General features: G+C 32.5%; 1 protein-coding gene across 1 annotated transcript; it reads right to left on the bottom strand.

Moving 5' to 3' along the window:
• Positions 1-3,127: 3,127 nt before the first annotated feature.
• Positions 3,128-7,147, bottom strand: LOC127735322 (uncharacterized). The gene is made up of 2 exons (XM_052245475.1): positions 7,103-7,147; positions 3,128-5,060 (listed from the first exon to the last, which is right to left on the bottom strand). Exon 2 carries the CDS (start codon positions 5,055-5,057, stop codon positions 3,357-3,359), a length of 1,701 nt encoding a protein of 566 aa, XP_052101435.1. The 5' UTR covers positions 5,058-5,060; positions 7,103-7,147; the 3' UTR covers positions 3,128-3,356.
• Positions 7,148-15,099: the final 7,952 nt, after the last annotated feature.

The following is a 15,099-nucleotide window of genomic DNA, read 5'->3' as shown; positions in this document are numbered from 1 at the left end:
TAGCAAAACTGTGATCTCATGCCTGATGGGTCCTTTCTCCATTGAAAACCACTAAATACGACCAACTAGAAAGTTAAAAAATGGCACACTGGCCATTGTATGAAAGGACATTGTTTGAAACAGAAAAACAAATATATACCCTTTGATTACATTTGGAAAAAATATGATTTTATATAGATTTCTTTTGTCTGAAATAACAGAGCCAGGTCTTGTCAAATTGTTGGTGAAAAAACAATAAAGTAGACAAAGTAGTTCCTTCTTTGAACTATCTTGGATAGGTTTATCATGAAGTATTTATAGTTTCTGATGTCAACAACTCAAACAAAGATCTTAATACTGATACATCTCATAGTTGATTGGATGTTTGGCCATGTTACTAATTAGTACCTGTTCGTTGATAATTTTACTAAAACATCTCTGAAAGCTATGAAATTCCATAGTATCATGTGATTGTTGGACATTGTCTGGTTAAAACCTATATAATATACCCGAAATAGTTAATAAACACATTGTAATTACAGCAAGCTATACAAATAAACAACAACCTGAAAACAAGATAACTTATTTCCCATCAACAGCCTGAGAAGAGGATTACTTGTGTCCCCACAACAACCTAGGAAGAGAATTTTTAACGTCCTAGAAACTACCTGGGAAGGCAATAACTTATGTTCAATCAACAAACTGGGAAGAGGATAAATTATGTCCAACCAACATCCTGAAATGAGAATTACCTCTTTCCAAGCAACAACCTTGGTGGAAGTTAACTTATGTCATATCAACACCCTCAAAAGAAGATAACTTGTGTCCCACAACAACCTTACAGAAGATAACTTGTGTCCCACAACAACCTTACAGAAGATAACTTGTGTCCCACAACAACCTTACAGAAGATAACTTGTGTCCCACAACAACCTCACAGAAGATAACATGTGTCTCACAACAACCTTACAGAAGATAACTTGTGTCCCACAACAACCTCAAAAGAAGGTAACATACATCTCAGCAACAAGCTGGGACAATAATAATTTATATCCCAGCAAAAACCATGGAAAAAGATAACTTATGTCCAATCATCAAACTGGGAAGAAGATGACTTGTGTCCAACAAACAACATGAAAAGAGGATAACTTACGTCCTATCAACAACCTGAGAAGAAGATAACTTATGTCCCAGCAACAACCTGGGAAAAGGATATCTTATGTCCCAGCAACAACCTGGGAAGAAGATACCTTACGTCCTAACAACAACCTGGGAAGAAGATAACTTATGTCCCAGCAACAACCTGGGTAGAAGATAACTTATGTCCCAGCAACAACCTGGGAAAAGGATATCTTATATCATAAAACAACCAGAGAGAGGTAACTTATGTTTCTGAAACAACCTGGGAAAAATAACTTATTATCTCTTAACAGTTATAGAGTCAAACAAATCAGACTCATCTAAAGATTTAATTTCCTCATCTCCTATACCTTGCATTTCAAGAGCTTCATAAGTGTCTAATTCTGCTTGATTTTGATTTTCATCTGATTTTTCAAGCGCATTAAATTTTTGCATGGAAGATTGAATTTTTTATTGTAAAATTTTTTCACCATCTCAACTCATGGCTTCCGTTTTAAAATAATCCAAAGCAGAGAGGTTTCTAAGATGATAAAAACCACTAATATTCCTCTTTGTTTTCATATAAGATCCCTATTGGTCCATTTATACCTCTAATGTCCTCCAAATTTTTACTTTTTAGGTTAATAAATCAAAATTTTGGGGTTACTATCACACATTATGTATATGTAAGATATGGGACAATAAATGAGTATTTGAAATGTTCAAGCTGAATTAACTATCCGTTATAAAAGTTTATCGACTCCATGGTCATTGGAGGTTTCAATAAGGCCTAACCTATATCTTGTGTTTACTCAGAGTTCAAGAGAGGAACATTTAATAGATCCTTTTAGTAAATAATGTGTTGTTACTGTTTCAAAAAACGTGTACTTTTTAATGTATATTTTTTTACAGAATTACTTAGGAACAATGTTTCTTTTATAGAACAACTTGAATATAGGAAATAATAAAAATAAATAAAAAATGCTTTACCAAACGCTTTAATTTTTTTTCTTTTCTGATGACCATATTTTTGGATGACACAGTAGCAAATGCATAGCATTATAATAGATGAAATGAAAATATGCAGATACTTTTTACATGTACAAGTCTTAATGTTGTCTTGTCAGTAGGTTCCTCTTTTAAAAAAGCCTAGACATGCATCAGAATTACAAGGCTTAACGAATTTTATACCAGTTCAATTATTATTAACATTTGAAGATACGTATAATTTCGTGTTAACCATTTAGAAATTCATATTGATTTGGATTCAAGAAATGTCGAAGTCCTAATGAATTTGTCTGGTTTTTTTTTTTTATAACTTCATCATTCTTCAACAGCAGCAAAAACAGACGCTCGGCTTGAAAAAAAAACACCACCAGCCAATTTGTTTCTAATAAAACCAAAGCAAAAAAACATCTTTAAACTAGACGGGATACTTACCATGTTTACCCCACAAAACCTATTTACCATACAAACAAACCATTTCAAACTACGATGATATGAATTTTCTTCCTGTTTTTGAAAGAACGATTCTTTTTTTAGACATGAACGCGGCTGTCAAAGAAAGCACCCATTTTTCATTGTAATCGTAAGTTTACGTTACGTTTACAATCACCTTGCACTCGTAGGTAAAATCTTGTAAGTTAAATCTTAACGTAAATCGTATGATTCTTTGTGAAACGCTAGTACGTCAACGAAACAAAATATCTGTGAAATCGAATATTATATATCTCCACAAAAGAGGCGTGGCTTGTGAAACAGCTGTATTTACAAAGTGCAACCTGTATCTTCATCGGCAAATTTAGAGACGTGTAAGTCTGCAACATTCATTGAATGATGATATGATGATATATGATTCACCAATGCGCATTTTGTAAATAATTGAGGCCTGCCACTGCAAAAGTTCGTGTATACTATTCAGTATTTTCATCGGCAAGCCGCCACCTGATTGAGGAGTTGGGTTGCAGTTACCCTCGGGGACTTACAATCTACAAGCAGAAGTAATGACCCAGTAATAATAATACAAATATGAAATAAATGCGTATTCACCAAAAACGTCGTTTGTCATGCAGTGATACGTCTTACTGTTTACTGTTATAAAGTAATACATGATTTTTAAATCTTAAATAAATTTCTCATTTGTTTTTTTAGTATAAGCTTATGGTATATACATATGACCCTTAAAAAAATTTTTGCAACTAGCAAGCAGACACGAAAGTACACAATTAATGTTTAGAAATCGAAAGTGTACGTTTTTTTCATGACACTTTATACATATGAACGTCTCCATTATAACACGATATAAGCAGATTGTTCCTGGTTTTGTCTAGGTAAATACCCCACGGCTCATTTAAACCATCCTCCTCTCCTATAAGTCGCCTTGCATGTTTCCCATAGGGTGATATAACGACGATACTGTTATTTCCAAAGGATGCAACGTAAACATTGTCATCCTTGTCAGTAGTAACACCACGTACATCCTTAAGAACTGATTTATCTCTGTATTCCCAAACCTTCTCTCCTGTGATGTTATAACATGTGACAGCGTTCGTTTTAGGATTTGTATGATAAATTTTACCTCCAGAGGCTGTAACATAATTCCAAGTATCCATCTCTGGTTGCTCTAATATAGTGGATGCATTATCACCAAAAAAATCTACTGACTGAATACCTTTCTCGTGAGAACAATATATTAGCCTCCCTTGTTCATTTGTTATTCCATAACACAAATCTAAAGTTCTGATTTGTTTCTTTAGCTGCTTAGAAGATATGTTTATTATCTCGATTTGAAATGGACTAAATTTATGGGTAATTGCAATCGTGTTATCATCAATACAACTGACATCTACAGGCTGATTTGATACTTTTTTCTTACATTCTAATGACTCGTTCTCGTAAAGGATAATCACATCGTTATAATTCCAGTCCACAAGAATAATTTTACCGGAAGATGTGATTGTACACCCTGTAAACCTACTTGCTTTATTTACTTCAGGGATTTTAAGCTTTTTATGTGAAGAAAGCTTAATATCATTAATACTTTTCGCTGCGATGGAAGAGGCTACAAAGTATTGGGCTTGTTTGTTTTTCTCAGTCTTTATGGTAACTGTTGGGGAACTGGTAATGCGGGATATATTCCCATATGCTGCAATGGATAAAATGTCGGACATTTTGTGATCCTCTTTAAAGTCGATATCAACGTGTTGTAGACTTCCATCTTCCAGCAATGACACCATCAACTTTTCTGCATGTTCTATATCTGTCTTGATCTTTTTCATTCCAACAAAAATCTGTAGGTCAGATGCATACTTCTTAATGGTTGACACATTCCTTTCTACCTCTTCTACGGTTTTTGTGTGATCTAGAAGCTTAGTATGAATACGTTGTATCTCTGAGCTTACTCCCTTTTCCACATCATCCAAATCCTGTAGTATCTTTTGTTCGATACTGTCTAGATGTTTGTTTAATTTGTCGCGCATCGTCTGTATTTCAGAATGTATTTTCCTTCTTCTCTGTTGAACTTTTGATAAATTTTGTTCTCTGTCTTTTGTTATTCTTTTTATATTTTCTTTTAAGTCGTTCAGACTTTGTTCTAAATTGTCAAATGATACGGACGTTTTGGAAGTTTTAACAATTTCATCGAGTGTCGTAAAGTTGCATTTCTTGTGAGTGGTTGTAACACAATGAGGGCAACATGGACTTTCGTGTTGTAAACAGTAAAGTTGGTACTTGTTGTCGTGGTCGGAACAGTATTGTTGTACGCTGGCTACAAATGACGGTAGCTGCCTGTAGTTATCGACAGAGATGACCTCATGATTTCTCGTCGATTTGGAAGCATTGTGATACTTTAAGCATGTCGAACACAAACCTTCATCACATTCAGGACACCAGAATGTGGCTTCTGTCGTCAAGTGCTGACATTCACATACACCACATAATGAACTATTTGATGATGCCATAACCTGTAAAACAAAAAAAAAAAGAACAATTAAACATGAATTTACTGTAAGGTGTAAACTTTTTAGTACATTGATGAAGGCATTCCAGCAAACAGCCGAGATAAGTAACAGCAATAAATGTATTGTTTAATATATTAATTCTTTAATAACTTTTTATGGGAATATTGTCTCGTGTATATCCTTCAAATGCTTTATCAAAGGAAAAAAATAAACCTGCCTATTCTAGGAAAGGGGGCATTTGCGCAGAAATACCGCTGTTAAAATCATCATCGATAGATAAATTTCTTTTTATCATCGTTATCGTTCCCAGATAATGGTATTAATGTATTTGTCTGTAATACCTATTTCTGAATTACCGATTTTTCAGTCTTGATTTTTATAAAAAAAAAATTTCACTATAGCACTTGATTTATATCATTATTATGATAACTTGAGTGGATTTTGCACCCCGAGTTTTTAAAGTTACCCTTATCTTTCTCGTTATGTTCTCTTGGTTGTCATCTATTGACTGGGTATCAAAAGTAACACTGATCTCGCTGTCTTTTTAATGTGTAATAGAGAGAACAAAAAAATAGAAAATTAAAAAGACATTCCGAGTATCGTTCATAAAAGAGAGGCGAAAGATACCTAAGGGACATTCAAACTCATAAGAAATCAAATGATACGTATAACGTGGGCTATACTTTAGTTCCTGTTCGGTTTGATCAGCTCTTCAACATTTGTATAAGTTGGGTTTTTCTTCAAATATTTTGGCCTCGAACATCACTGCAGAGACATTTGCTGTCGAAATGCGTATCTGGTGCAGTAAAATTGGTACCCGTTAATATTATCATTTACAATAAGTAGCCAAGAAGAGGTATGGACAATTTCCCCTGTATGTGTTTCACTCACAAGGACAAACCTTAAAGATTTCAAAACGTACTGATATTTTAATTTAAAGAGTCTATATCATATATTTCATGATTTCACAACTATTTTACATATTTTAGTATATTCAAAGTATTATTAAGCGTTACATGGTGCTGCTGTAGGCCTTTTGATGCAAAATTACAAACATTCATAAATATTTTTTTGCATAATTTACCTCAAAAGATGTCCCTAACCAAAACAGATTTTTTTGTATTCAAAAGTAAATATACACTTTTATTTCCAAAATAGTCGATTTTGATTAACAATGATTAAGGATGAACTTAGAATTTTTGGGAAAATGCAAAAAAAAAAAAAAGCCAAAACTTGTCAATAAGTCGGTTTTGAACTATCTCCAGGCAATTATAGTTTGATCATCTGGTTAGAAATAAGACATTATATTGTTAGAACCTCGAAGTACATACACAGAGCTGTGACATCAGTAAAGAGGAAAAGAATTTTTGAAACGATACTGGTGTGGAAAAAGCAGGAAAATGGCCATACCACGTTGAAAGTGATTGGGTAACGCCATCTTTTAACAGAGGAGTTGGAAAAAAATCCCAAAATCGCCAAACATATTTTATCCCTCGATGTGTTTTCTAAAAAGTAAAATCTTGTGTTTTAACTTAATATTAAGTTTACCGTTTAAATATTTATACCATTAATAAATTTTGAATTTCGAGATGAAAGTGTGCCTTCAATGAAAAATTTCGAGTTTCTAGAAAAGAACAGCAGACCGGAAAATTAGACCCGGTTGGGTACGTTTTTAAATCTTTATTGCTACAACTGAATACGTTGTTTCTTTGGTTAACGAGTATAATGCAAATCAAATTGTATATCTCTCTTACAATTTTCTCGGCAAATACTACCACAGGATTGAATATATTGCAACCAGAATCACTGAAATTGCTGATGTCACAAATGAGTATATCTCACGATGTCGAGAAATTCCATACAATTAAGTGCTTGTTTGTAACGTAAAGGCATGCAATATTAACTGTTTGCAGACTGTGAACGGTTTTCTGAAGTGAAAAAGGCCCACATTTTCTAACCGAGTATCCTGAGTCAGTATAAAACTAGAATACAAACGATCAATATAGAGAAACAACAGTATAAATGTAAACAATGCATGCATTTACCTGCTTCTACCACAAGGAAGTTAAAAGAACTATAGAAATTATCAGTATACATGTACTATGTTTTACCCAATCGCTGACCTTCTACGATAAGTAAATCTTGGTTGATATACTGAACATCTGATATAATGCGACATTTAAAATCCGTCAAAGCTTGTCGACATAGTATAAACAGTAAGTTCAGTATATCACATTTTGATAGTATCGTTTTGAATAATTTTGACCGAAACCTCGCGTATAAATATTCTTTGGATGCTTTAGATAAATTGTGTGCTTTTGATAGTCTTGTTAATTCGATGGACAGTTTTGACTTTTCAACTTTTTACACTACACTTCCAAACAATCCAATCAAACACAAGTTTTCCTATTTAATAAGATGGTCGTTTGAAAAATCTGATAACAAATTTATCTGGTGCAACTCAATGAATGCTCTTAGCTGTAACATTAAGTTATGTTTGGATTGATTTGTACCGATTAAAACAAAATATAATGTTGAATTGATAACCTTTAAGAATGAGTTTATTTAAAGGGTCGATAAGTTTACACGGATCGTATCTAAAATTATGAGCTCTATAAACAAAATCACCATAAAAATCGAGATGTGATATCCGGTTTGCCTTAAGTTTTCTACGGGTACAGCCAAACTTCAAAAACCAATTTTTTTTTATCTATGAAAGAATTAAGTAAAGGTTTTAAGTAATTTGTGGTAACGAAGTCCCTGACTATATAATTTACCAGTGATACATAGAAATACGTTCATTGAAATCTAAAACGTCACTATACAGACACGGGCATTTCCACCGAGCTGGAATATATAAACACCGTAAAATAGGACTAGAGGAACACCCCCGTCCAAAGTAGGGAACGAAAAATCGTCCTTCTTTCTGCCGTAAGTTCCAATGAGTAACTGAAATATCTAAATCTAAGAGAAGACATTTATTTCTGTTTATTTGAAGGTCCATTTCTCAGATACTATAAGAAATACAAATGTAGGTCAACTATATATCTGTACTTTTTGTACTTTTTTGTTTATAAGCCTTTCATCTTTTCAATAAGTTTTGGATTTCAAATATTTTGGTCGAAATGCGTATCTTGTGCCGAAAAATTGGTACCGTTAATGTTATTATATTGGATTAAAAGAACGATTTTAAGATGTACATGTCCGTCTGGCAGAGCTCATTTGATTTTGACATAATTTTACGGTTATTGGTTTTTGCTAAAAAAAATTGTGGTAAGGTCTGCTTCTCAGATACTTTAAGCAATAAGTGAACTAGCTACTTGTGGTGTATAGAATGATTGTAAGGTGTATATATCCGTCAGATAGTGATTGCAATGAGAAAACTATCCACCATAGACTAATTGACTTATAGATGTCAATTTATGATTTTAAAGTAATTAAATAACATTGAGATTAAGTTAACAATATGATAAAAAAACATAAAGGTAGAATAAATTCCTTAAAACATTTCTGTTATTTCTTTTTTGAGAAAACACAGAGATGTATACTTCGAAATATAAAAAGCTTGACCCACAAGAACAAATTTTGTAAAACCATCTGGTATTCAGAAATATCAATTAAATGACCCAAAGCAAAATAAAGCTACTGATTCACTTTTCGAGTATATTGCTAGAAGTGATTTACTCCCATTTCCAACAGATGAAAATCAAAACTTTAAGAACTTTATAGAAAATCTTAACCCAAAATTTCAAATTCCAAGTGGCGAAGCCGTAAACATCTCTCATCTAAATTGATACAAACTAAAGCCAAAGATGTACGTCAAAAATTGTATGATAACCTTCAGTAAACTGATCACATTTGTTTGACTGCTTCCATTTGGTCTAATAGGGCAATGGAAGGATTTTTAAAATATCTTTTTCATAGTTACCACGATTTCAGTATAAAATGTTGTATATATGTTTCTTTTGATAATAAAATTTATAAAATGTAATGTGTAATATAATGCCATTACTTTGGTAAAGTAATTGTAATGTAATGCATTACTTTCCAAAATACATGTAATTGTAATATAATGCTGGTTTTGTCCAAGTAATTTTAATGCATACCTGTAAAAAGAATACGAGCAAATGCAATTAAAATATTGCGCGCAATTGTAATTTTTTTTATCCCCAAATGCGAGCAAATGTATTGCGCCCGCTGATCACTGATTATCATCTTTAGTTGGAGTTTCTCATCTTTGATAAGTTTATATATAATATAAGCAATAAGTCAACTATGTAATATATATTTGTTGTATAGAAAAAATATAAGGTGCACGTGTAAATGTCTGTCAGGCAGGGCTAAACTGATCTTAACCTCATATCCATGGTTCATAGGTTAGCTTTAAGTTTTTATGATTAAGCCATTCTTTTTTTCTCAGTTACTATATTAATTAGTTATACACTACAGATCAAATGGATTTTGCAATTTCCACCTGTCCTTGGTGGCTTTAGTTGAAAGCATAAAAAACATTCTAGACGGTTTCTTGTACCCATCTTATGAAGTGAAATTGCTATTTCTTTTGCTTCATTTAAAGACTTACAATATAACTTATTAACATAAAGAAATAACACTGTGTTCAACATTGCCACACAAAAAGAGAATACATACTAGAATGGTATTGGATAGGCTGCTCACCATGGACGAGTGGAAATAGAAAAACCAACACAAGCTGTAGTGAAGGTCAACTTTAGAATGGTTTTAATGTGTACATGTCTGTCTGGCAGGGGTTAGACCTCGACCTCATTTTCATAGATCATTGGTAATATTTAGTTGTTGTGATCTCTGTAGTGAAACATTGATCTTAAAAATATTTAGCATAAAATCCAATCATGACCAGTAAAGTAGGCGAGACATTTCAGCCCGTGCATGCATGTTAATGTGTAAATTTTACAAAGAAAGTATATATGTATGTAAAAGGTATCATATTCTTTTTTTAAAGAAGGTGCATGTAGTTCAAATGAATATTATGTTTCTATTCATCCGCTTCACAGTTAAATGTAGGCATTTTTCAGATCTGTTTCCTGCTTCCTGTTATCCGATATTTTGAATTATGAGTGGGGCTATGCTTAGCACGACAACGCAATAGCATGTAACAATGCGTGCATTATTGCTTAAAACAAGTTCAAATGCACACAAAAAAAGAAAAAGAAAAATTGAGACAAATAGAACTGATAAACTTTTTGCATATTTCTAAATGTTTTCTGCATGGTGTGAGCATCTTCTAATCTTTGTAAGTAAATATATGTCCTTAATATTTTTCTATTTTGGGTTGTGTTTTATTTTCAAATATAGAAACTAGATTATGCTTAAACACTATAAAACAACACCGGATAAAAACAAAACAAAATTTTAATAGAAAATGATAAACAATTAATTAAGTGAACAAAAGAATAAATAAACAATTAAATAAGTGAACAAAAAGAAATCAATATTTCATTAAATCAGGAACAGACTGTTTCACTATCTTCAGCATTTTGGCTACAACAGCAAAATCGTTTGAACCATTTTCTAAAACGCTGAAATCTTCCTGCAGAATTTAGAGAGTATTCAATGGTAGAATCACTGTGTTTGCGACCTGGTATTTCAATCGGAACTGATTTTGTAGGTTCATTGAGCAGAAATGGGTTCACTGATTCAGCTGCTTTATGATTGGTGGATCCAGGTATATGCGCTCTTGTTGTCTCATGGCTTTCTTTTAATGGAGTAAAAAATGCCGCTGTAGTGTTGGTCTAGGTGGGTCTTCAATATCACTGAATGTGTACCATTCACTGTTGAATGTTCTTGTCGTATCTGGATAGTCTAAACCAAAGAGAAATTATGAGAATAAAAGATTGCCTTCAGTTTAGTTGTATTTGAATCAATACAAAGTTATGGTACAGATCCTAGACCACAATGTTTCTGGAATAATCGATCAGGTACGGCTAAGACCGGAATTTTGACAGGACAAATGAAACATTTAAGAACATTAGATCCAAAAAGATAGCCTATATTATATAATATCAGTGTTGCAAATTTCTTCATTCATTCAATTTTCACAACTAATAACAATTGGTACTGGATAAGTTTTTTTTATTTTGTTGCTATATGTATATTGTGAAGTGCATTCACTCATCGTGGAGTGTTAAATGCATGATTTCATTTCCAATTGATTTTATAAAATTAAATAAACATATAAAATTGGCGAGAGACTTGTGTTTTCCCATTAAAGAGAATACTTTCTTCGTTCAATGTATAGTGTTGGTGTCTGTGCAAAAGAGTGACAAGTTGAAACTCTCCAAATACCCATCAATCTTTGTAACAACAAACGAAAAGATGGATGTTTATGACGATTTGTAAATTGAAATGTTTGTATAGTATGGTGGATCTTATTACCTTCTTCTGCATGGTCTTCGTCTTTGTTATCGTCCAACAATATCAAATCTAGCTTTAGTTCATCTAGGTCTATCTGCTTAGTCTTTAAATCAGCTGTCGTCGATTTGCTTCTCTGGAAAGAAAAATCTTGAATTTAAATACTATTTCTTCATAAAAATGAAATATCAATTGTGTTTTGATTTTTAGAAAATTGTAAGTGGTCGATGCCAAGATAACGAGACAGAATTCATATGAATAAAATGAGATTCGGGATATACACGGGATAAATACGGCAGTGAAATGAGGTACGGGATATATCCGGCAATGTAATGAGATACGGGATATATATACGACAATGAAATGATATACGGGATATCTATATGACAGTAATATATATATACGGCAATGAACGAGATACGGTATATATACGACAGTGAAATGAGATACGAGATATATACTGTCGATTCCAAGATAACGAGACAGAATTCATATGAATGAAATGGGATACGGGATATATACGGCAATGAAATGAGATACGGGATATACACGGCAATTAAATGGGATACGGCATATATACGGTAATGAAATGAGATACGGGATATATATATACGATAATCAAATGACGTACGGGGTATATCCTGCATGAAATGCTATACGGTATATATACGGCAATGAAATGATATACGGTATATATACGGCAATGGAATGAGATACGGGATATATGACAGCAATATATACGACAATGAACGAGATACGGTATGTATACGGCAGTGAAATGAGATACAGGATATATCAGTACGGCAGTAAAACGAGATACGGGATATATACAGCAGTGAAATGAGATACGTGATATATATGACAATAAAATAGCTACCAAGCAACACAATCTAATAAAAAATATGAATTCTACAAATAATATTGGTCTACAGAGCTTGAGTTTCAAATGAATGCTTGTTCTATGTATTTTGTGTATGTTGTAGAAACAGTATCAGATGTTGATATGATTACACAAATCATTTCGTCCCAGAATTATACATGTCAAAGCCTCTATTGATATTTGAATGTATCAATGCTTATCATTCTTTTCTTTTTTTCGTTTTTATGAAGAAATATTTTTTAAAGTATCCCTCTGCAATTCTCAAAAGTCTGCGTCCTAGACGCTAAAATTACATTTTCTTTTTTCAAACTCTCTCCTTTTAAATGTACATCAACAAGTTACCATTTTTAAGTTATCTCATAAACATATTTTTACCTGAAAAATCCTGTTTACAAAACGCCTGACGGAGCCTGTTCTCTTCCCTTTATTGATTCTGTCTTTCTAAAGCATTTCTGCATCACTACTTGCTCTAATGCTGATGTGTCCTATTAAATACATTGCAGAAGTTTTAAGTACTTCAGCTTTTTAAGACGTGTTTAAACATATGCTATGCTTTGTTGTCGATAGTTTACACTTTCTCTATTCGATAAAAGTGGTAGAAGTTTGGTTTAGCGGGGAAATTATAGTTACAAAGATTGTTATGAGATTTGTTGATAAGATCTTTCTTTCCAAACAACACATAAACGTTATTAGTTATATGTGTAATTTGATAAGGGACTTTTCCGAATTTTGAATTTTCCTTGGAGTTCGGTATTTTTATTATTTTACTTTTTAATAATTGTAATAAAACTTCAGAACTGATTAAAATTAATGGGATAAGAAAGATTCAGGTTTAACATATCATGAATTTCTTAAAGGGAATAGAGACAATCGTGTACAGTGTTTGCATAGTTAGACTGTGACGATGTTAACATGTAAGTAAAAGCAAGGAAAGGGACATGCAACATGCAAAATGCATAGCATACAGATAACGACACTAAACAACGAAAATAAAAGAAAATCGGCCCATCACCAGTGGATGGAAACACAAAGAACACTACCGTATTTAAACAAACAACAAAAAAAACCAACCAACTAAAAAATATTTGCAAGTTTAATCATTACTAATTCATACTTTACCTTACAGTTTTAATCTTAAATGCATGAAAAATATCAGTTACTTACTTTTTGGGGTCATTTGTATAGAACTTTTGTAAATCAGTTAAAGCTTTGTTATAATCGTATGTTCTGATAATGTTAAAATTTCGCCTCGTGTGTTAATAACCAGATAAGCTTACAAATTAGTCATTGCTAACTTTAATTAGTTGATATTCCGGTTTTCATATTATAATACTTAAATATTAATTAGAATCCTAGAATTTCATCTCAGCTGAAAGAATTAAATTTGTCTGTGAACTTACTGATAATTTAGCGTATGACCATCATTATTACTGGCCGAACTGAAAAAAAAAAGGATGCATAGCCTCTCTAGTCTTTTCTTATTAACTTCTAATACATGTCTTACTTTCAGCTGGGACATAATATATCATATGTTGGTATAATATAGTCCCAGCTTTGAGTATTCATATTAAAAATAAATCTAATAATAAACTTACTATTTTCTTTATTTTCATCTAGATCAGCTGTCGGTTTTTTAGAATGGGTTTGTTCAAAGTTTAGCTGGAGCTCTTTTTGTTCTTCGGTGAAAGCTTGCACCCTCTCATGTAGTTTGGAAACTGATGCTTTCAGCAGAATATTATATTCAGTATTACTGTTGCTTGGGTACTGTATAATAAATAAACCGACAATTTGTTTAGTAAGTAACACACTAGTCATTTCCTTTAAAGAAAAATATAAAGTGAATGTTTCACTGTACTTTAGGCAAACAACAAACAAACAAAAAATGACAGTGAATGTTTCACTGTACTTTAGGCAAACAACAAAGAAAAATATAAAGTGAATGTTCCACTGTACTTTAGGCAAATAACAAAGAAAAATATACAGTGAATGTTTCACTGTACTTTAGGCAAACAACAAAGAAAAATATTATGTGAATGTTCCACTGTACTTTAGGCAAACAACAAAGAAGAATATAAATTGAATGTTTCACTGTACTTAAGGCTAACAACAAAGAAAATATAAATTGAATGTTCCACTGTACTTAAGGGAAACAGCAAATATTGAATAAATCAAGTGAATACATGTAGTCGTGAATTAACGTCTTACAATTTATTACATCCATACCGTCAACACAATCAACATTTATAACGACTCGCCTGATGCGATCATATGGAACAGTTGTATTATGAATATCATTTAGGGCTTGGTACCAATTCAAACTGAATTATATCATTTTCATTGTTTTAAAATTGTTTAAAAAGAGGCAAAATACTATAGCATTATCTACCTGATGGTAGTGTTCATTGTATGGACCTGGTTCTTGCTCAGGTGAAGAATATGACGCTGATAATGCAATAACAGCTGGTTTGTGAAACTCCTCAAACATTTTCTTTATCTGTTCCTTTCTTTTTTTTCATTCGTTTCTTCTCTTTTTCTTCTTTCCAAATTGTATCTCTTTCGAAAGCTTCAACAAGCTTTTTTCGTTCAGCGTCTCTAACAGACTGAAAGAAGGCTAAACGGTCCTCTTCGCTAGCTGTTTCTTCTGTATTTAGCGCCTCTGTTTCACCCAGATTTTGAAAACCTTCTGTGTTTATAATCTTTGGTATATTTGGTTCAGTTTGGACGTCCTGATTTCCTGCTTCGTCGTTTTGTTTGTCTAGTGTTGCAGTTAGC

This window comes from Mytilus californianus, unplaced genomic scaffold, assembly GCF_021869535.1.
Source record: "Mytilus californianus isolate M0D057914Y unplaced genomic scaffold, xbMytCali1.0.p SCAF_3, whole genome shotgun sequence".
NCBI classification, from domain to species: Eukaryota; Metazoa; Mollusca; class Bivalvia; order Mytilida; family Mytilidae; genus Mytilus; species Mytilus californianus.
This window is presented reverse-complemented; position numbering and strand designations above follow the sequence as displayed.

Bases quoted from the DNA above. Each gene is read 5' to 3' on its own strand.
- LOC127735322 (XM_052245475.1), bottom strand. From the start codon at position 5,057: ATGGCATCATCAAATAGTTCATTATGTGGTGTATGTGAATGTCAGCAC.